At 46.9% G+C, this 24,123-nt stretch overlaps 1 protein-coding gene across 1 annotated transcript in view; it reads left to right on the forward strand.

Moving 5' to 3' along the window:
• The window catches only part of Sdk1 (sidekick cell adhesion molecule 1), a 920,228-nt gene that overhangs the window by 809,210 nt on the left and 86,895 nt on the right, over positions 1 to 24,123 (forward strand). Inside the window, exons 26-29 of the mRNA XM_051205538.1 lie at positions 4,914 to 5,029; positions 6,763 to 6,952; positions 9,954 to 10,052; positions 23,290 to 23,484. Of these exons, the coding sequence (XP_051061495.1) occupies positions 4,914 to 5,029; positions 6,763 to 6,952; positions 9,954 to 10,052; positions 23,290 to 23,484 (600 nt within the window). The remainder of the gene's footprint in view (positions 1 to 4,913; positions 5,030 to 6,762; positions 6,953 to 9,953; positions 10,053 to 23,289; positions 23,485 to 24,123) is intronic.

The following is a 24,123-nucleotide window of genomic DNA, read 5'->3' on the forward strand; positions in this document are numbered from 1 at the left end:
ATGTAAAGAAAGTTTGAGAGGAGTGGAGAGTGACTAGTGGTGGGTGTGGGCTTCCACTTTGATGACAACTCTGTAGGTGCTAAAATCAATGGAAACAGGCATTTTCTGTGCCGAATGAATTCTAATACACACCTGGAGGCTCTCAGTGGGTGCCATTGCGGTGTTGATGGCCCTGGAGGACTCATCTCCTCCACCTTTTGAATGGAGCTTTCAGAGTCTCCTCCCTCAGACCAGCATGCCCTCCCCGGTTGTAGCAGTTTGAACGATTAATTTTATTAATTTCTCCCTTTTTTTTTTTTTTTTTTTTTTGAGACAGAGTCTCATGCAGCTCAGGCTAGCTTTAAACTCTCTATGTAGCTGAGGATGACCTTGAACTCTTGTCTGTATCTCCCTGCTACTGGGATTACAGGTGAATTAGTACCAACCCAGTTTCTGCAGTGCTAGAGCTCAGGCCTGGGGCTTTCATTCATGCTAGGTAAGTTCCCTACCAACTCACCTACAGCCCCAGTCCCTATTATATGTGGGCTTGACTCACTAATGTCTGTGGCTCTACCTAACACTTACCCTCCCCTGTAGAGAATTCCATCCTGACAGGTATTGCCCGTCATTCTCATTTGGTACAGAGTCACAGGGGCTGATTTCAGGAGCTGGTCCTGTATGGTGGAGAGTGTGTAGTAGAATGTTCTGGGGAGGAGCCCAAAGCCACTGAGCTCTGTCTAAACAGTCTCACATCAGCTAATCAAAACCATCTTCCCGAGACTTAAAAAGAATGTCACCAGGGCCAGCAAGCTGGCTCTCAGTGGGTGCCATTGTGGTGTTGATGGCCCTGGAGGTAAAGACATTTGCCCCCCTTCCACCCTCCAAGCCTGACAACCTGAGTCCAATCCCTACAACCCACAGAACAGAGGTACTGATTGCTCTCCCCTAACCTCCACATGCATGTGAAGTCCTACCCATAGGTATGTGCACATGTATGCATGCAGACACACACACATATATACATATTTAAAAAATTATAAAGAATAATCTCGCAATGCACAGAAATACCCCAAAGGGGCTTAGAAACAAAACCGATTTGAACAACATTTCAATGAAATTGAGTAATAGTTTGAAGTGTGGTCTAAAGGGTTCTGTAACACCCTGTGACATATTATAAAGATAAATGAGGCCTGAAAAGTCAAGAGAGACACCACAAGGACTGGTGGTGAACATCGGGGAGAACCCTGGACGAGAAAACACAGGTGGAGACAGAGAAAATAAGCACACTGGGCTACTTTGTTTTTGATGGAAGGGGAATTTCTAAGAACATATCAGAACTTAAGATAAATTGGAAAAGAAGTGGAATGTACCTCAGAACAGATAATGGGTACAATTCTTCTTTGTGTCTTTAAAAAAAAAAAAAAATAGTAGGCTTTGTCACAGGGGAATTTGAATCAGCTGAAATTTCAGTCTAGCAATATGTCATTTCCTGTTCTTAACAGCCCCACCAGGCAGGCTCTCTCCCAGTAGGAAATAGCAAGGTTCAAAGCTCAGGGCTAAGTCACCAGGTTGCTCTGGCTCTTTGGGGCTACAGCTGGGCCTCCTGTGAGTGAATGCTCCCATTACTGCATCTCAGAAAATCAGCAGTGGGTTGTGGGTCTATAGCAAGAAGTAGGCACTTAGAACTGCCAAGACTGGCCTCACAGGAAACAGGTAGGGGTCCAAGACAATGACAATGGTCTCTCTCTTTAAGGATGGGGACAGTTTTCAGAACACAGCACAAATATAGCAGGCATATAACATGTTTTGGATTTGCAATCTTATTTCAAATCAAGTCGGAAAATGGAGTCTGATAAGTGGCAAGCTTCCATGCTTGTAACAATAGCAACTCCTTCATTCTTAGTGATTCAAGGCACCGTTTTATCGCTTTTTTAAAAAATAAAATAAATAAGCATCTTTGTAAGCTGTTTTCCAGACAAGGCCATACATAGTAGCATTTGAGGTCCCCAGGGAACCCCTGCAAGTAGAGCACATCAAGTTGTTGTTTCTGGCACAGACAAGTCCTGTACCAGAGTCAGTCATCAATGATTGTTGCACTGACTCCTTACAGGGGAACACAGACAAACCCCCCTCACCCTAGACCATGGACCAACCATAAATCAAAGTGATGACTCTACCCAAGTCCAGCTTGGGGAGCCAGTGAATTTATTGGGTTCCCTTAGAGCTTGGGTCAAGGGTGCACACACACAGCCTTCTTATTTGGGGGCATGATCAGAGACACATTTGGGGGGTGTTCTGGCTAGTGATCGGATGCTGAGTGGTTAGGAGAGGGTTCTTCATGTATCTAGGAAAGAAGGGACAAGATGCCACCTCTGGTTCTGGACAGGAAGCTAGCATATCTCAAGGTAGACAGCCGGAAACTTCTGCCATGATTTCCCCTCTAAAAGGATTTCCTGTGGGTGGAGGAAGAGGCAAAAGTGGACACCAGCCACACACAGTGTCATCCCAGCAGTTTGTCCTGTTAGGCTATGACTTGAGCAGGACTTCCCCTCTCCCTTCTCTTTCTGTAGACACTGCTGGCTTTAACATTGACCCAATCCAGCTCAACAATTGTCTCAGACTTTTATGGGTAATGGTACTTTGTCTGAAATTTTTTTTTTTACTGGAGACTGGGAAAAAAGCTCATTTGGTAAAACATTGGCTGTGGAAGTATGAGGACCCAAGTTCAAACTAGAAAAACCAAACATGATGGCTAGATGGACACTGCCTGAAGAGTACTACCCAAAGTTGGACACTGGCTTGCACAAACACACCCATGTACAAATGCAAACACCCTTATGCACATGTGCACACAAAAACAGATGTGAAAAAAGGAAACACCTCAAATGGCAGCTTGAATAACAGGTGTGCTCCCTCACAGTTCTGGAAGCATGAGCCTAGGTCCAGGTGTCCATGGGCCTGCACTCTATGGGAGGCTCTGTCCTAGGTCCTAGACAGCCTCTGCTGCCTCCTTGACTCATGCTTGCATCTCTGGGATCTTCCTGTAGCACCATCCTTGCATGCCTATGGTGTCCACAAAGCTGTCTTGCCTCATGGGCTGAGTGGCCCATCCCACACAGCACTGCAGAGACAGGTGACCAAGCTCTGTCATGCATCGAAGATGTGATGGCCTTGAAATGTGCCCTCCTTCAGCATGGAAGCCCTAGGACAAGTGTGACCATTAGGCTCAAGCTCAGGGGAGCCTTCTGCTCTATCCTGGTACCCTTTTAAGTAGTGCATCATCTGACCACTTGAGAATGTTCCCTGCTCCATCCCATCCTGGGTGGGCAGCCTTTGATATGTAAATGGGCCCATAAGCAAATTCTTGAAGCAATGGTGATTTATCCGACAGAATGTCCAACATTTCAACATTGGGATATTTTATTGCCATCTACAAATGTGTTGGGATACTTTCATAGCTATTTGGGGACACACATGGCCCATGGGCCACAGATTAGATGGACTGATAAAATAGAAAAAACTTGTCTGTGAAGTTCACTGCTGTTCATAGTTCCATGGTATCTGATTCCTAGGACACTCATCAAGGCAGTCAGTGCCATCAAAGGAAACTAAGTGAGGCAAGATTGCCCAAATGTAAGAGAACTGCATTGCATACACAGGGTAGAAAATCGAAAGGATTGCCTCTTAGGCAATCCTATAACAAAACAGTCTTTTAAATGAAATGGAATGGGAAGTGGAGGGATGGGAAGATTGCTCGAGGCCAGCCTGGGCTACATAGTGAGTTGTAGGCAATATTGATATAAAGCAAGTCCCATCTCAAAAATGGACAAACAATAAGGCCAGGGTGGTGGCTTAGGCAGTGAAATGACTGAGTTAGGACCAAACCCTTGTTAAAAGCTAGATGTCGTACTATATGCTTTATTTCCAGAGCTGGGAGGTGGAGACAGGAGGATCTCTGGGCTCATGGGCTCACTGACCAGCAAGCCTAGACTAATCCATGAGCCCCTGGCCATTGACAGACCTTGTTTGAAAAATAAAGTGGATCGTGATTAAGGAACAAAAACCAAGGTTGACCTCTGGTCTCTGTTTTCACATGCGTGCACACATGCATGCACGTACACACACACACATACACAGACACACACACACACACTCCACAATAACTAGAATGAAATACAGCTTTCTGCAGCCTTAGATTTCCAAGCCCAATAGTAGAATGCTTGCTGAACATTATGTGAGGCCCCCAGTTCCATCCCAGCACTGAAAACACAGGACAAACAAACAGATCCACCTTAGCTCTCCTGCCTCCGCTGATCTTGAGGGATTAAACTCAATTAGGAATCTGAGACACAACGTTATGAGGCACGGCTCCCTCATGCCCCCCCACCCACCCACATACAGCAAACATCATCCCTGGGGTCTAGCCCTCTGCTCATCATACCCATCCACCTCTTCTATTCAACCCTCGTGAACCTTCATGTTTAGTAGTCTCCGTGAGCTAGTACCCATCTGAAATTGAGGAATTCCTATTGGAAGTAAAAGCCTGCAGCTCTTTAAGTTATTACCAGAAACAGACGGAGAGCGTTTTCTTGCTGGCTGGGCTCAGGTAGAATTGAGTTCTAAATACCTAGGATTTACGGAATTTGTTGCTCATATTAAAGAGATTTACATGTGTGCTGTGCACTTGCAGGCTTATCTGATCCACAGAAAATGCTCAGAACCACTGCTGTTTCAAGGACAGCCTGAGTGGTGTGTCTGTGTGTTTCTGTGTGTGTCTGTGTGTTTCTGTGTGTGTCTGTGTGTCTATGTGTGTGTGTGTGTGTGTCTGTGTGTGTGTGTGTGTGTGTGTATGTGTATGTGTGTGTATAAATTCCCTTCTGTTCATAAAAGGCTGGAGACTGCTGATGCTAATCTTGTGACATGTTCTTTTGCAGTCCCTTCAGCTGCTCCTGAAAATGTGTCTGCAGAGGCTGTGAGCTCCACCCAGATCCTACTGACCTGGGCTTCAGTCCCTGAACAGGACCAGAACGGGCTTATCCTGGGCTACAAGGTATATATTTCTGGTGCCTCTTCTCTGCTCTGTCTTTGGGGTTGGTGGGAAGTTGTCCCAGATCTGCCACTTGGGCCAGCTCCTGACTCTATCAGCTGTCTTGTCTGGGAAAGATGAACTAGGAGGCTTGCTTTCCAGGCATCAGTCAGAAAGCAAATTCAAGTGGGCCCTGACCAGCAACCAGGCCCTGGCTCTGCCTGTTCTGGCTGAGGCACTCTGGGCCCTTGGACCATGAATGGATGCAGCTTCTGTCACCTACTGTCAAATGAGAATGATCACAGTGGTCACTTCCCAGAGTTGCTAAGAGAAATTAGGGCTTTCTGGGAAATGGTCTATGCTGATTTGTGCAGGACCTAGGCAGAGCTGTCCTCTGTTACAGTTGGACTTACCCTAGTTTCTCCCGGTCCCATTTTCTAAGCTGTTACCTAGACTCTTCACAACTGCCTGTTTCTCATGACCAATACAATTCCCTGGCTCTGCCTCTAGCTCCAGTCTCCCAAGCAGCATGACTGGTTTCCCTGGATCTGGTCACTAATGTGATGCTGCTCTCATGGGATGATGGGCTGTAATGAAGCAGTAGAGCACCTGCCTAGACTCCCCCAGTGAGGGGTTTGGGTATGGCTTGATGACCTATCGCTTGTCTAGCATTCATGAGTCCTTGGATTCAATCCCTTGTACAACAAGAAACTGCCTTCCATATATATACTCAGTGGATTTTAGGCATTCTCTTCTCTCTTGTCTTTCAGTAACTGTTTTTAATGGCTTTTTCCTCTGCCTTTTTGAGGCGGGGCAGCAACTAATTATTATCAGACAGGCTCTCATACTATAGCTCAGGCTGGCCTGAAACTCACTAGGTAGTGACCTTGAACTCACAGCAGTCTTCCTGCCTGGTCTTGCAAAGTGCTGGGATGAGATGCTTTGCCCACCATGCCCAGTTGTCATTCTGTCCTTAAATCCCAACTGCATTCCCCTGAGCTGTGCTCATCTGCATTCCCTCTCCATAAGTATTCTAACGGCTCCATTCTGGACCCGTGTTATGTGGCACTCTTAGGGAACATGGCAATCCAGAGTGTACAACGGAGGCACAGCACTGGCAAGCCTCCTGCAACACGGCAGTCCTCTTGGGTTCAGTGGACAAAGGTCCATGCCACATCTCCTGGTTCTCACGGGGACATGCTTCCTCTGCTGGTTCCAAATGTCTCCCCAGTGACCTTCTCTTTTATGGCTTGTCAGTCACTTACCTTGGAAAAAAGTTCGGAGGGGATGATCTTAGAAGGAGATCTGAGGGGAGAAAGAGGCGGAGTCCCTGGAAGAGCCCATCTCAGTTCATCCCTGTGACCTAGGGGCAAGCCTCGGGTTCACATGAGAAAGAGCAGTAGGAACCAACAGGCCTGTGCCCAAGACCAAGCCCATGCTTCAGCAGGAGCATTTGCCATGGCTATAGTTGAGAGTTTCAGATCTTGCCAAATTGTGCCCAGGCAGCCAAATCACGAAGCTGTAGGCAGAGCTGTGTGATTCCAACCACTCTTCTGGAGTGTAGCTGCCTCATGGCTGCCTTCCCCCTTGATGCCAGTGGATAGAAATGTGATCCAAAACTCCCTCAATTACAGCTGCCCTTATGGAGAAACCCGGTTGGGTGGTCCTTGCCGGTTAGCTCTAAGCTGGTACCCTGTGCACATTCCGAGCATGCACTTAGCTGTAACCATCTGCATGTGTGTGTGTTGATGCTTTAGATTTTATACTGTGCCAAAGACCTGGATCCAGAGCCCAGAAGCCACGTGGTGCGAGGGAACCACACACAGTCTGCGCTGCTGGCTGGCCTGCGCAAGTTCGTGGTGTATGAGCTCCAGGTGCTGGCCTTCACTCGTATTGGGAATGGGGTTCCTAGCTCCCCGCTCATCCTGGAGCGTACCAAAGATGACAGTGAGTACATGGCTGGCCTCGCTGCCTTCTGCCTTAGTTTTCCAATCCAAACGATTTGGATTGCAGTTGTTTTTAATGTAAATTTTCAACCACTTCTTTTTTCCCTAGTTGAGGGAAACAAAACGAAATTGTTTTCCAGTCACTAGGCATTTATGTGTCCATTTTGAGCCTGGAAAGGGTTTTTACAGCCTGATTATGGACTTTGCAGAATTCTGATCCTAACTATGCTGTGGGCAAGGGCTGGTAAGGGTGGGCTAGGTTATGAAATGTGAGCCTGTCCACTTAGTAGCAGCTCTGAAGATCTAGAAAAAACATCCACACTGGACCCATGTGTCCATTCTCATGAGGATGGCAGGTCTCACCATTTGTATTCCAACTGCTAATTGCATGTTCCTGCACAGAAAGCAGCATGTTTGACAGCACCCAGGGGTCCCCAAGCTCTGGTGCCTCCAGATTTCAGTAACAAGCACATCTTGCTGGCTTTGTTTTTATGGAAGTCTAAATCATCAGTAAATATGTTTTTCCACTTTGCAGATGCCAAACACTTAAAGGTTAGCTCCTTCACACATTCGTTATTAAACAGGCCATAATGAATATGTCAGGGGGAAAATACTGATCTGCCCAAACACCCTCCTTGGGATCAGAAGTGTCTGACAGGACAGAAACAACAATAGGGTTGTCTAAGCATCTTGGAATGGATAATGAGCCATAACTCTACTTGCTCCATTAAAAGAGCCCCGGCCCCTTCTTCATACAGTGTGTGGATCAGGCCTTGGCTCTGTGTGACTTCTGTTTTTGCTATGGCCAAATGCCTGAGAAGCAGTCTTACAGAAGGGGGTTGATTTGGGCTCACAGTTTGAGGGTACAGGTGGTGACAGGAGCATGAGGCAGCGGGTCACATGGCAATCACAGTCAGGAAGCAGAGATAGATGTGTGGAAGGCTGATGCTCAACTTGCTTTCTCCTTCTTATTCAGTGTATGACACCAGCCCATGGGGTGGTGTCAGCCACACTTAGTCCTAATCAAGACTAATGGTTAAACTAATCAAGAAAATCTGTCATGGACATGCCCAGCCGTCTGTCTCTTAGGTGATTCCAGATCCTGTCACATTGACACTCACAACCATCACTGCCTCCGTGGGATTATCCTTCAGCTTTCTCCAAGGCAAGGGGCTAGGAGCAAATAGGAAATATAGGGGAAACCGATTCTGAGACATGTTAGCTGCAAGTTGCACCAACTGTCCATGTGTACACACTTTAGTTTAGTCCTATGAAAAGAGAGTAGAGATGTTTAAAAACCAGTCCCTCAATGTCCACTGCCATTATTATTTCTAAAGGACACATGTAGTCAGGCAATGACTTTTCCTTCTATTACTGTATTATTTATGTAAACATGCCTTCTGTCTTAATTTTGCTACAATCTATTGAGCCTCGGGGGCAGCTCAGAAGGTCATTGCTTTGTCACACTGGTATTATAAATTAGCCCTGACATTCCAGCCAGTGGCTTCCTTTGGGCATTTGTTTCACCCATGTATAGGTATCATTACACACGTCCAAATTCACCTGCCCAGAATGGACATTCCCCACATTCTCTTTTTTTGCATTGATTGCTCCTGGCCGTTTTGTGGGAATCAATCCATGATTAAGTCCAATGAGAACTTCTCACACTGGCCACACACTAACTTGCCTATCCATTTAAGCAAATATATTTTATGAGGGCTGAGATTCTATTATTCATTCGTTCTACAAGACATAACTGCATTTTAAATTATCAGTGCACTGAACCACATGGAAGAATTATTATATGCATCTGTGAGCATCAGCTATTATGTTCCTAAGACAGGGAGGGTGAGGTGAGGCAGGTGTAGGCCAGAAAGTATTGGTTCAAGGTGCTTTATCAGTGGTTGGTGGGGGGGGGTACTAAAGGATTCCTTGTATTATTTACTTCTGTTGTGGCTGTAACCAAATACCTAACAACAACAGCTTAAGGAAGGACTCTGCTCATAGCTCAAGGGTACACAGACCATCATGGTGGTGAAGTTATGGCAGCTGGAGCATCAGGCAGCTGGTCACATGACATCCACAGTCAGGGAAGCAGAAAGAGATGGATGCTGATGCTCAGCTCACCTTGTCCTTTTAATTCAGTCCAGGATCCCAGCCCATGGGATGGAGTCACCCATATTCAGAATGGGTCTTCTCACCTCAGTTTATCCAATCTGGAGATCCCACAGACATGGCCAGAGGTGTGTCCCCCAGGTGATGTAGATCCTGTCATGTTGACAGTATTACTTGCCAATCAAACTGAGCAAAGGAATCTGAACTCAGATTAGTGGAATATTTACTTCAAAGTCATAGGTGACACTCAGGCTGGCATTGCCATGAGCTATCCTCTCAAGTCATGCAAGCATAGTTTCTAAGCATGGTTTTCTGAACCAGAAGGTCAGGGTTCAAAAATTAAGTGTGTTTTTCAGAGTCATTAGGGAGTCACAAGGAGCCAACAAAGGTCCAGAAGTCCTTCACTGAAATCATGACCTGGGACAATGACACAGTAGGCAAAGGGCCTGCTGAATAAGCATAAGGACTTGAGTTCAAATCCCTAAAACCCACATAAAAAGCCAGATATAAAATAAAACATAAGGGGCTGGAGCGATGACTCAGCAGTTAAGAATGCTTGCCTTCTCCCAGGGTTCAAGTTCCAGGGTCATATCGGGCAGCTCATAACTGTCTGTAACTCCAGCTCCAGGAAATTGGATGCCAGCTTCTGGCCTCTGTGGACAGACAGCTGCACACCCACAGCATATATCACTGACAGACACATGTACACATAAATAGATAGATAAATAAATAAATAAATTGTTTTTAAAGGCAAGTCAATGTTTTAGAATATAAATTTAAAAGCACGAAAACATGGTGCCACCTCAGGAAGGCCCATGTTGGTCATTAGAGCATGGAGGCTGACCACAAACCCCATGTGACTCCTGGCTCACCATGCTTCCCTTCAGCCCCAGGTCCCCCCGTTCGGCTGGTGTTCCCTGAAGTGAGGCTCACTGCAGTTCGGATTGTGTGGCAGCCCCCCGAGGAGCCCAATGGTGTGATTCTGGGTAAGGAACATCGGGGTGGGAGTAGGGAGGAGGGAAAGGTCTGGGAGATTTGCTATCTCCTGTTTCTGTTCAGACAGTGGGGTTGGGTAGACACCAATCAAGCCAACTGCAGCGTCTCCCACCCACAGAGCATCACGGGCCTCATGTGTTCCTGCGCAGGGTACTGAGGCTTTCTCGTGGAATAGAATTTACATTTTATTAACCCCGAATTCCCTCCATTTATTTGTGGTCCGTGGCAAGCCCATTCGTAATGGACTTTCCCCTCCAGGCTGTGCCCGACGGGTGTTTGGGAAATGGCAGGCTATTTTGTCATAATCAGTGCTGACACCCAGGCTCCTGGAAGCACCTGTTTCCCAGTATGAGGCCTGTGCTGACCCATGGGAGAGGCTGCGGGGATGACATGTGAACCTCAGGTTTTCAACTTCACATTCAGAGACGCAGCTCTAACAAGACTGGTGGAAAGCCAGCAAATGGTGTCTTAAAACATCATCGATGCCTTTATTCATTTATCCTCTTACTAGGTCATATTAAAGACTCTGTTCGTTACTGTTGCCCAGTGGGAGACAGGGCTCAGGGAGGCCCACTCACTCTCAGGTCTCCCACACTGTCTCTGCCTGACATGATCCCAAGTCACTAACTCTCCTGCAAGCCACTCCTTCTGCATGGAGGTTGGGGTGGGTGAAATGCTGCTTTAGAGTGAGTTTGGAAGGGGAGTGACTTCCACAGCCCTGGGAGCAGGGAAGGAAACATCTGGTGGCTTCTGACTGAGAACAAAGACAGATCCAGAGCTGAGCCAGGTGGGGAGCATGGGCAAGGGCTCTGCCATGTGCTGGAGAATGGGAAGTAAGGGAAACCAGGCATTTCAAGGGAAGGATCCCACAATGTACGGCCACAGACCCATGTCACCAGTGATATCCACCTGGTCCCCACTCACAGGAAACTCCAAGACAGTAGGCAGTGTCCAGTGAAATTGTTCATATGAAATGATGAGCAGATGCTAGAAAGCCACTGCTATTACCTGCTTTTGATCTTGCCAGTCTAAGACTTGGTTTAAAGAAATATTTCAGTTTTATTAAAAAGAGATTGAGGAGCTGGAGTGATGACTCAGCAATTAGAGCACTGGCTGCTCTTTCAAAGGCACCGGGGTGATTCCCAGCTCACAATTGTCTATAACTCCAATTCCAGGGGATCTAACATCCTCTTCTGGTATCCATGGGCACCAGGTACAAATGTGATACACAGTCATACATGTAGGCAAGTCATTCATATACATAAAACAAAAATAAATCTCAAAAAAATTTTAAGGAGATTGAGGACTAGGAGATGTCTCAGTCAGTAACATATGCAAGCCTAAGAACCTAAGGTGGATCCCCTAAGACCCATATAAAAAGGAACTCAGGCATGGTAACACATGCCTGCAAACCGAGTACTGTGAAGGTGGAAACAGTTGGATCCCAAAGGGCTCACTAGCCAGGCAGCCTCACCAAATAGGGAAGTCCTAGGCTAATGAGAGACCCTGTCTCAAACAGAATGGCACTTGTCTCAAAACACAAGATGGACAGTACCTGAGGAACCACACCTAACGACCCTGCATGCACCCACATACCTGTCCACTTATGTGCATGTACATGCACACAGACACACACATACAAGACACATACACAAGGGGACACACATGCACGCACACACGCACATGCATATCTGAAAACCCATACATCTTCAGAAACCCAGGGAAGGAGGCCCAAAAGGCATGTTTTTGTGGAACACTTGCCCCTTTAGGATGGGTCTGGGTGACACTATTATCCACTCAAGGAAGCTATGGCCTGCGTACTCCTTGACCTTCCATTTCAGGGTCCCTGAAGCTACCAGATACAAGTACCACTGTGAGAACAGATCTTCTGAACATGGTGGCTGTGAGGTTTCAGGTGCTTGCAGTCACAATCTTGGTGGCTATAGAAGCCCCTGTTGGAATGAGTTCTGGATAAAAAAAAAAAAAGTAGCACACTCCATCTGGAGTCAGCACCATGGGCTTGGACCAGGTCTAGGGAAATGGCCTCAGAGCAGATGGCCAGCCAGCACAGAGACAATCCATGCTTTCAGAGGAGCCTATGCTCAGTGTGGCAACAGGCAGCAGATCATTATGAAGCAAACAGAGCTGGATACAGGATTCCCTCAGAGAAGTTCCCAGAAGGCCACAGCAAAACAGGCAACACTTTAAGGGATGTAGAATAATAGAATTCTGGTCTGTCACCTGGAGTTCCAGATGTCTACACTTTTTTTTTCTATGAAGATCCTTGAGTCCCACCCTATTCCAAGCCTCTGGCTCTCATTGCCAATCCTACCGACCCTCCCTATGTCAGCCCCAGTCACTGCCGACTCCCTGGTCCTCTCTCTGAATATGGTGGATCACTCTTATACATATGGCCTGGTATACAGATGGATGCCACAGCTTTGCACTGTTAACCAGTGCCTCCCATGCAAACACAGGGCCAGAATCTTACCTGGGGTCCTCCTGTAAGAGTCTTGGAAGGCCTCCACCTATCTGTCTGCTGCTGCTGTAATTAAATGCCACAGACTGTATAGTTTACAACAATGAAGGTTTGTTCTCCCTGGGTTCACAGCACTTCTATACTCAGTAAAATGTTAGACCCTGAGAAGTAAGTGATGTGATCTTAAAACAAGCCTAGTGCCCCATGTGGACAATAAAGCTAGGTCTAATGGGTTTATGGTGTCCTGTGTCCCGCATGAAATGGATGACATTTTCAGTGCAGTGTTAAAGGCAGGTGTTTAAAGGGAAAAAGTTTATACAGTTTCTGGAGTTGAAAGGCTGTTGGAGAGGGAGGGCCTTGCTGGTGGAGAATCTGCAGAGGTTATGGGTGGGGGGGGGAGACATGCACAAGAGAGAGCAAAGAAGACTTGCATAGACCCTGTAAGGTAGATCAGTTCTGTAATTCCCAAAACTCATGGGGAAAAAAAAGCCAGGCTTGGTGACAAACACTTGTAATTCTAGTTCCATAGTGACAGAGACAGGAGGAAGGCATGGTTCAATGTCTAGGCAGCCTGCCTACCCAGTGAGCTCTAAACCACTGAGAGACCCTGTCTCAAACACACACACACACACACACACACACACACACACACACACATGAAAAGCAAAATAAATAACTTAACAAGCTGACATTCACAACATACCCACCATTCAGGATCTGGGTAATGCACTAACACCTTAGCCCATAAGTGACTTCACCCAGTAGTCCCGGTCCAAAGAAAACCCTCCTGTGGATCCCACCTGCTAGTACCTCACTGACGACAGTCAGCCTGTAGCACACTCCCCTGCACGGTGGCCACCTGCTCTCCATGTGTCTCTACCAGGCAGACACCCTCCTCTGCACTCATGGAACACTTCTTTCCAGATGGGACTGTCAGCTCACTTCTAAATCTTTGGCATTTACTCTTCAAAATGTCTTGGAGCATTTATTTTGCTGATCACAGAAGCACCATGACATGATATTAGGCAGCAGTAACCTGCCAGGTCACATCCATCAGACCTGGAACTGTGAGAGCTCATGACCACCTGAACAAATGGAAGGATGTGAGGACAGCACCCCTCACATGTCTCTGTTGGGGTGTCACATGTGTAGCCTCTAAAGAGCCACACATGGGAAAGATGAGCAGGGCCACCTCCATCCTAGCCATTCTTGCCTCTAGACATTGAACCCAAGGGAAACTCTATAGGGTTGGAGGTGTAGCTCAGTTGACAGAGTACTTGCCTGTGTGAAACCCTGGATAAACCGGGTGTGAGTCACACCCCTGTACTCCCCTCTACTCAATGGAAGCAGGAGATTATGAAAGTAAGTTTAAAGTTATCCTTAGTCACTTAGTGAGTTCAAGGCCAGCTTGGGCCATAGGTCTTACATATGAGATCTATAAGGCTAGCCTGGACTCATAGTTCTCAGATATGAGACCCTGTCTGGGAAAAAAAATTAAAAGGAAGCACACATATTTGCAAGGCTATGCATCTAAGCAGATTTGTTGAGGCAGCAAAGGAGGCAGCTGTAGTCTGCAGTTTGCATGGCTCAACTCTCAGGGCTGTTGGTACTTCTCCCAGTATCTTAGGCTCTGAATCATAGTAAGGCAGAAAGCAGGATGGATGATAGGTAAGATTCCAAAAGCCTCACTGCCTGGTCTCAGACCTCAGCCCACCATCTACTAACTAAATGCATTATAAAAAAAAAAAAAAAAAAAAAAAAAAAAAAAAAGGTTATCTACTAACTGAATCCATTATAAAAAAGTCACTTGGATCCCAGGCCTCAGTTTCCCCATTTACTCTTCCCTCAGTCTGTTCAATGAAGCACTTAGAAAAAAACATCTACCACATTCAGTGCTCGATAAATGTGGGAGTTCCTATCCCATTTGCTAGCCTGTCACTTCTGGCTGGAGAACCTTGAACCTGGGGCTGGCTTGTTGGACCCTGTATTACATGGAGCCAGACCAGGCCAGAAATTGACTTTGTGTGTACTGATGGCACGTTGTATGCCCCTGTTCTCCATCACGCTGCTTTTGGCGTGTGTGTGTGTGTGTGTGTGTGTGTGTGTGTGTGTGTGTGTGTGAGAGAGAGAGAGAGAGAGAGAGAGAGAGAGAGAGAGCACCTGTGCACACAGAAATCAGAGGGGGAGCCTGGGTATCCTGCTCTGTCACTATGTTTTATTCCCATGAGACAGGGTCTCTCCATGAATCTTGAGGTAGGCTGATGGCTCACAAGCTCTAGTGACCCTCCTTTCTCTGTTCCCCACAGTGTTGGGATTATAGACATACATATACGGCCATACTTGGCTTTTTTACATGTGTGCTGGAGATTTGAACTCATGCTGGCATGACAAGTGCTCTTACCCACTGCGCTATTTCCCTAACTGGGACCTTTGAATTTAAGGTAAAGTCTTGGTGGGACCATCACTGAAAATCCCAATCACATCAGAAAGAAGTGGGCGATATTAACGTATTTCAAGCACCCTGTATTAGCCAACATTATATAGTAGAGTAAAAATGATATAAGTATATATTACAAGGGGGGATTTTTTTAGAGACAGGCTGGGGGATCCAACAACAGCCAACTATATGCTGGAGAAGCTGAGAATGGGGGTAGCTGGTCAGTTCATGAGTCTGGGTTCTTCAGAAATCTCAATCTGGTGCCTATGGCCTGGAGTATCCCTGGAGAGCCACTGGTCCTCAGTCCATGTTGGAAGTCTAAAGAACCTGGATTCCAATGTCAGTGAAAGGTGGCAGCAACAGAAGCAGCAAAAGAGCAGTTGTGCTTACCATCAAGGAGCAAAGGCAGACAAGCAAAGTACTGCTTTTCTCCACAATTTCTTGTGTCTGGGCTGCGGGAAGGCACTGCCCACTCTGGAGGAGGAGTCCCTCTCCTTTAGTTAATTCATCCTGGAAATGCCCTCACACCTCCATTCAGAGGTATGCCTCCTAATTGACTCCAGAGCCAGTAAGATTAACCACCACATACAAATGCTAAGTCAGATGGCAGTGACTATAAAGTAGGCAATGTGGTCTTTGAGCGTCTTTGGTTATAATAGCATCTGGTGATTGCAGATGCTGTCTGGGTGACCCATCACCTGGGTATCATTATAGCTGGCACTCTAGAGCATGGATGCTATAGGAAAGAAAGACAAGCAGATTCCTAAAGATCCAGGTTGTTGCTGGAATGGAAAAGAAATAATCCATTTGTCTGGCTTACCTCAAATGCATATTCCGGCTCAGGCTGCCAGGGCGGTGGTCTAAGCGTGTGGACTCTTCTGCAGCTCACACCTTCTCTCTCAGTCTGTATGAAAACATGTTCTTGCATTTCCCAAAGAGATTAACAGCAGGAAACAGAGCCAGGTGCCTGGAGGGAGAAAATACTTGCTTATTTGTATGGTAAATATTTTATGATGGAGAACTCTGAACGGTTGGAAGCCTCCTCTGGGAGTTGTATGGGACTACCTGAGTATAGTCACCCTCCCCAACTTGGCAGACTGCTTTACACATCCTTGAATACTGTTTAAGCTAGGCATCATGTGTGCGCTCTTCAGAACTGTGCAGTAGCCAGGCCCAGACACTTTAGATTCCTCTCCTTCCCCACCCATTAGAACACCCCCCCCCGACCGGCCAGCCAGGACCTAACACTAACCTTGAACATCTTTTGAGAGCCCCACTGTAGCATTTCTGTGTTCCCAGCCCTCGAATATATAAGCTGTAGCCTACAGTCATACATCATGAGCTAAATATATAAGCTGTAACCTACAGCCACACATCATGGGCTTCCTGGGACTCTTAAACTGCTTCTGGGTTCTCTGACACCTTTGTGGATGTGAACGAGGGCATCATAGCCTCCAAACCATCATCAAGGCTTAGCAGCATCTTGTCTGCTGATGGCCTTGCTTTGGGGACCTTAGCATCATCAGGGAAACGAATGCCTTTGGTTGCTGACCATCAGTACAGCTCATAAAAGGTTCTCAGCTGCCTTGAATGTCAAGACAAAGCCCCAGATAGCTGTTCCAGCTCTCAGGGTCAGACATCAAGGAATGGGGACCCCCACGAGGCTTGTAGCCCACGGCTGTATCATCGTACCTGCTCTTCTTTCTGTCATTTCTCCAGCCGATTTTCAGTCCAGCACATTCAGAAACAGGCACAGGCCTCTCGTTGCACATTTTAATCTTCCCTTCGGATTGATATCCCTCATGCTTGGCCTTGCTCTCTTCAATGCTCGTATTATCATAATTCACCCATAACCTTAAAAACAGGCCTTCTCTCAGGCCACATTCTCCTCCTCCTCTCAAGTAAGCATACCCATTCTTTGCAAACACACACGGCAGCCTCCTGACCTCCGCTCACTGAAATCTGGCTGGCTAATGCTTCTGATCCGGCAGCAACCATAATTACATAAGAAGCCTCATCCTCGGAAACGCTCTTAGCTCTGAACATCATCCATCATTATTCTCTAAAAATGCAAGAACTATTCCACAGCTGCCTCTTTCACACCGAGGATGTGCAGGGAAAAGACCGCCGTGGTCCAGCGAATGAGTCTCTTTGGCGTGTCGGGGTGAGGAGCGGGTGTTAATTTTTATGTTCAGCACACCGGGGTGCAGGGCCTGCTAATGATGCCACATTTATTGGAGGGAAAATAATAGGAAGGTACAAACAGAAGCCTGAGGCTGAGGAGTTTTCTCTCGGTAATAGCTCAGTGTGGGAAGTGGATTGGAGATAGAAAATAATAACCCAGATTTCCTGCAGTTAGGGACAAATGACATTGTGCCTTGTGGTTTCCATACATTATCTACCTAGTCTACACAGTGACTGTCCCAGGAAGATATTCTTCTCTTTCTGTTTCAGAGACAGAAAGGTCAGGGATTAAGGGTAGCTCTGCAGCAAATATCCCCTTTTGTGAGCAAGGGGGCCCTGTGCTAGAAAACTGCAAGGATTGTTCCAGGATCCCTGGGGATACCCTAATCTGCCCAGGGTCAAGAGCTCAGATAAATGGCATGGTGTCTAGAGACAACCTGTGCTCACCGCCTACATACTGAAACCATCTATAGATGACTGCCTGTGCCTGGTCCAGTTTTTATACATGGTGGTCATGCAGCATCCTTTAGGGATTAATGACACCAGGAGTCCCTGCCTGCTCAGCACTAATATGGGGCTTTTCTTGAGTTTTTAAAGGAATTGTTCAACTTTTATTTGTGTGTGTATTGAAATGTGTGTGTGAAAGAGAGACAGACAGACAGAGACAGAGAGAACGCAAGTGGAATGAGAAGGCACCAGGGGATTTTGCCCTGTTACTGCTCAAGAACATGGCCAGTCCCATCTTCATACACAGGCAGTAGCACACCATGGAAGGCCACAAGGTTTAAACAGATGTAGGTGAAAGGCCTAGAATAGAGAGGCCGCTTTACTTAGTGCCAAATATTACTCATTCATTCATTCTCTGTATGTGCCAGTGTGTGCACCTGTGTGTGGAAGTAAGTCACACCGAGTGTCATCCCTTAGATTCTGTCCGTCTTTTTTTTCAGACAGGCTCTCTCACAGGCCTGGGTCTTGCTGATTTGGCCATCAAGCCCTCTACCATGAATGTTTTCAGTGTTCCCAGTGAGAGGAGAGACAAGAGTTACATGGGGTAGGGCCTTGGCCAGGGTAAGCAAAGAACTGGACTGGGCTAGAACTTAGATGATTGGCTACCTGCTCTCTGGTCAGGGACGTCCAAGAGGTACAAGGATCCCACACATAACAACCAAGAACCTCTGCGCCATACCCCAGCCCCTCACTGGGGGATTCTAGGCAGGTGCTCTACCACTGAGATTTCTGGGTTTTCATTTGGATATACAGTCTTGCCACATTTCCCTAGCTACCCTTGAACTCATTTTAGCACAGGCTGGCTTGAGCTTTCAGTCATCCTGCCTCAGCCTCCTGAGTAGCTGGGACTACAGATTGGTGCCAATAGACCTAGATTAATTTTCTTTTCTTTTTTTTTTTTTTTTTTTTTTCTTTCTTTCTTTTTTTTTTTTAATTTAAGAAAGGCAGCTTAAATCTAGATATTTTCCAAAATAAATACTGACTCCATGACTAGAGATATCACTCCCAGTCAGAAGATCTTAGAATTCTGGGGCTTGATGGGTGGCTCAGCAGTTAAGAGTGCTTATTGCTCTAGCAGAGGACCTGAGTTCAATTCCCAGCACCTATGTAGGGTGGCCCACAACTGTAACTTCAGCTCCAGGAGATCTGATGCTCTATGCTGGACTCCAAGTGCACCTACACACACAGCATATACTTATACACGTAAGTCACAATTTAAAAAGTAAACATTAATAAAAATAAAGAGACTTTAAAATTGGGGCATTCCCCTGGTCTCTAAAGAAGCAGACAGTGTTGTGAAATACAACACTGCTTCCAAGGCAGATCCTACTGTTAAGTTACCTGGTCTTTGCTGGGCTTTGAGTGAACATGTGCTAAGTGCAGCTAACTCAATAAGCCCTGACATGGTTAGGCATTGCCCATGTGGTGGCTAAGATGAGTGTCTTAGTTTGGGCTTCTATTGCTGTGAAGAGACACCACGAACATGGCAACTTTTATAAAGGAAAACATTTCATTGGGGATGACTCACAGTCCATTATCATCATGGTGAGACATGGCGGCATGCAGGCAGACATGGTGCCGGAGAAGCTGAGAGTCCTACATCTCAATCCAGAGGCAGCAGAAGACTACGTATCAAATGGCCTGACCATTTGAAACCTCCAAGCCTGCCTCCACAGTGATGCACTTCCTCTAACAAGGCCACACCCACACCAACAAGGCCACAGCTCCTAATAATACCATCTCCTAGGGGCCAAGCATTCACATACATGAGGGCTGTTCCTTTTCAAACCACCACAGTAAGGATGGTTAAGCGTTGGTCCTAGCAACTCAAGAGCTAGGCCTGAGGCTTCTGTAGAACTGAGGAGGGTAGGCCCTCGGGGAAGAGAAAAAAAATACATGAAAAAATAACTGCAGGTACAACTAAGAGCCCTAGAATACTCCAGTGAGAGGGCAGCCATGGCAATAGCATCACCAGTAACAACAGACACAGCTCTCACCTCAGAGGGAGATAGTTTATTCTTGGTCAAAGTATCAAAATATGATCATGGCCCAGGAACACGGATTTGGGTTACCCCAAATTCCATGTACTAGTGTGGTAACAGCTGGATTTTCCTAGTAACAGAAAAAAAGAAAATCATAAATTAGGAGAGTTTTTAAACATGTTGGTAGAAACCTTGGGTACAGCAGAGTCAGGAAGTCACTGTTACAGGCCTTGGGTGCTGTCTGACAACAAGCTTTGGGTGGTTGATGAAAATCAAGGGTATTTTTGTACATTTCAGAGGATTTACTTAATCACCACAAGATGCTAGGCACAGAGGTAGGCAGTAAATGCTATTTAGGGGCTGAGATAGCCCGATTTATTTTGGCTGTAGGCCTGTGACTTCCAGCTGACAAATGTTGATGTTCTAATAAGTTATCAGCCTTGGAGAATGTTTAACAAGGGAGAGGCTTATTCCTGGAAATGTCAGTTAACACACAGAATTGAGAAATGGCTACAAGACAAGTCCTGTGCCTTACTGTCCCTGTGAGGTGTAGCTTGTTGCCTGCAGCACAGAGAATCCCAACAGCCTGTGAGGTGTGACCTGTGGTACACCCTTCAAGCTCAAGAGACAGAGATTGTATATGTGTGTGGGGGGGTCACTTTTCACATAACAAAGTGGGGGATTAGCAGAAGCAGGTGACAGTCCAGGCACATACCTGCAGTTGTGGACTACAGTTTCTGCAAGGAAACCCTCTCACAGAGGGAACTGTGGGGTGCAGGGTCTAACAGGTGTATCCAACATAGAACCCATGGGCTGCATGAGCCCCAAGATAGCTATGAGCAACACCCACAAAATCATAAGCTTACTTAAAAAATTACAAAAAGTATTATTAAATTATTTTTTAAGCTCTCATTATATATTGAATATTATACACATTGTACCCCATGTTCTCCTCCCTTCTCTTTCCCCTTCCTCCCTCCCATGGGTTCCTTTTATCACCTATGTAACTTAACTTCTACTTTCATAACATATGTACATGTATGTGTGTGTGTGTGTGTGTGTATATGATTTTATGTATCTATAGAAAATCTAAGAACCACAAATGATCTCTCATTTGTGTTTTCTTGATATGGTATGTGACTTTCTATGATTTTTATGACAGTCTTCAGTTACATCCATTTTTCTGAAAACAGTGTAACTTCATTCCTCTCCATGGATGGAAAAAGGAAAGGGAGGTTTTGTATATGTGAGGGGCATTGTGTGGGGTCAAACCATGGTTCAGCAGTTAACAGCACTTGCTGTTTTTGCAGAGGACCTGGATTCGGTTCCCAGCACCACACTTCATCCCTTACATCTGTTTATAACCCAGTCCAAGGGGATCTGATGTCCTCTTCTGGCCTCTGGACATTACACACACGGTGTGCTAAGAGACAAGTAGGAACTTAAGTATACGTTAATTTTCTTTTATATTTTGTTGCATAAACAGTACATTTTCCTTAACCATTCCTATGCTGTTAGATACCTAGATTGGCTTCATAGTGCAGCTGCTATCGACAGTGCTAGCTATTAGACAGACATGCACGTATCTTTGTGCTGTGGCAACTTGGAGACTTTAGGGTAGATACCCAGGAGTGTTTTAACTGGGAGGTTTTTCCATAACTTTATTGCATGGTTCTCAAACATGAATTCTATATGACAACCTCCATCACAGTGTCAAAAGGTTGACCACTCCTGGAAGCCAAGAGGGGCTGTTTCCTCCCTGGAAATGCAGGAGGTTCTTTTTAAAGAAAAGTAGGACAGACCTGGGGCATCCATCATCAACAACCCTGGGCAAACTGTAACCTTTCCAGATTCCTTGCCCCTTGTGGTTGACCCACTGGGGATGGCTGCTGTTAGCCCTCGATTGAGTGAGACTGTAGGAACCATATCCCCTGCACAGGGCTGTCTGGCTACTGTGACATCTCATTATATGAGTCTCTGAAGGCCTAAGACTGTGTCCCCTGAGGCACCCAAGTTCCACTTCGCCATGGCTGAGTGCCATGGGAGAAAAGGCAATTGGCCAACAATCTCTAGACTGCAGTCCTTAGTAAATAAGAAGGGGAAGAGGTTTGGACCAGCTGCTAGAAGCCTCAGAACACTTCAACCCCATGGCAGGAAGAAAAGCTAGCCCATCAAAGATGGCAAGTAGCCCTAGTGGCTGTAAGGGATCTGAGGTTAGCATCTCATGCACTCTGGGCATTACTCTGGACAGGGCTGAGGGTTGTGTCACCTGGTCTATATGGTAATGATAACCACCCTATCAATGACCTGCAGTGGCTGGGTCCGAAGGTCAGGGTATGCTCAATCTGACCTCTGTGTGAATGTCCTCCTGGTCTCCCAGTGGATGACTGGAAAATTCACCAAGTGGTTAGGGAAAATGATCAGGCAGCTTGGAAAACGTGAGAGCCAAAGGCTAAGCCAGGAGAAACAGGAGTCACAAAAATACTGCCTGAGGGCATCCAGAGGACTGGCCAAGCTGTAGGAGGAGCCAAGCCTTGACAGGAGGTGAGCAGACCACCACCCTGGTCACTGCAGGTGACCCCCCACTCACAGGCCCTGGCAGGCAGAGTTATAGAAGACCACTGCAGCCTTTGATGATTTTCTTTTGCCCCTGAGGAGTCTCCCTTGTTTAACGTGATCACTTGGGTTGTCATTAATTTTCTCTAGATGTCACAGCACCCCATCCATTCTGGTTTTAATCAGAAGCTGGACCACACGTGGTCTGTGAGCCCAGAAGGCAGTCTGCCCCACCGCTCACGGTTGGGCCTGGGAAATTGGCAAGGCTTCTTCAGAAGCCAGCAGGCAGGCATTGGGGTTGCTTGGTTGGTGGGATTTGATCATTAATAATGTCTGATCAACCATGACCCTTTCATAATCAAGGAACTTAGAGAGACATGCAGAGCCAGCCAAACCCTGCCATTCTGGAGTTATGGAAATTAACAGAAGGGGTATTTAACTATTTAACGCAGAGCCTCTGCACTCAGGAGGCCTGGGTCGGGAAGCTGAAATGCTGGAATGGAGGGAGATGAGGATGTGGGGAAGGCCACAGCAGGGGGAAACTAGCAAGGGGGCCGAATAATACAAGTGTAACCCTGCTGTAGTCCTGCACACTGCAAACACTGCCCCTGCTGAGAAGTGTGAAATAACCTGCTAAGGGCAGGTTCTGGCCTCTCCTGCCGGGTTGAAGGGAAAGGCTGCACCATAGGAGGGGTGATGGAAGGAAATGGAAGAGCCTGAGGTACTGGCTAGTGACAGCCTCCTGTGGGGAACAATGAGGGGTCCTGGGACTGGTGGCATTCTCCGAGTGTGCAGCTCCGAGGAAAGATGAAGCTGTTTTCGCATCTTGTTCCCATGAAGGATGAACTGTGAGACAAGTTTCACAGAGGACTGAGCCCACACAACCCGCACTCATCACTAGGGCTGTGCTCTCCCTTTCAGTGTGCTCCTTGCAGCCTTTGGAAATCAGGAAGGAACGGAGGGCAGGCCTTGTTTGGGTTTCCAATCTGGGCTGATTATGGGGTGTTGGGAGTGTAGGTTTTCTGGGCAAGGGAAGAAATAAGTGGCTAAGCTCACTCCCTGACTCTGCCCCCCCCCCACAGGGTACCAGATTGCCTACCGCCTGGCCAGCGGCAGTCCCCACACCTTCACCACTGTTGAGGTGGGTGCCACAGTGCGACAGTTCACAGCCACAGAGCTGGCCCCAGAATCTGCATACATCTTCAGGCTGTCTGCTAAGACCAGACAAGGCTGGGGCGAGCCCCTGGAGGCCACAGTCATCACCACCGAGAAGAGAGGTAAGCTCCCAGACCCAGATCTGACCGTAGATGGCAGGGTACACAGCTGTTTCGTCAGCCCCTCTGATTCCCACAGCACCCAGAAGCCTGTGCCAGACTCGGAGCTAGGCAAAAATTTTTTTTTATTTAAGTGGTGTGTGTGTGTGTGTGTGTGTGTGTGTGTGTGTGTGTGTGTGTGGGCGCGCGCGCACGCGCACATGTCTTCAGACATATGCTTGTGTATGTGTAGTACTCATTCATATGCATTTGCATATATGTGGAGGCTAGAGGTCAGGTGTCTTCCTCTAACACCCTCTGCCTTGTTTTTTGAGACAGTTTCTCGTTGAATCTAGAGATGGCTGCTTGGTCTAGGCCGTCTGGCCAGCTCTGTCTCCCCAGCTCTGGGGTTAAAGACATGGACCATGGTGTCTGGCTTTTTGCAGGTACTGGAGATCTGAACTGGTTGCCCTCATGCATGCTCTACAGGCACTGTACTTGCTGAGCCAGGCCCCCAGCTCTGAGCTAGGCACATTGCCAAAGTGCCTTCGTGGCACAGCTGTTGGCCACCTGCCCACTGTCTAGGACAGTCAGGTGTTATTATCAAGGCCTAGAGGCAAGAAGTGCAGCTCAGAGAGGCTAGCCCAGGGTAACTTGGTCTAG

This window comes from Phodopus roborovskii, unplaced genomic scaffold, assembly GCF_943737965.1.
Source record: "Phodopus roborovskii unplaced genomic scaffold, PHOROB, whole genome shotgun sequence".
In the NCBI taxonomy this organism is placed as follows: domain Eukaryota; kingdom Metazoa; phylum Chordata; class Mammalia; order Rodentia; family Cricetidae; genus Phodopus; species Phodopus roborovskii.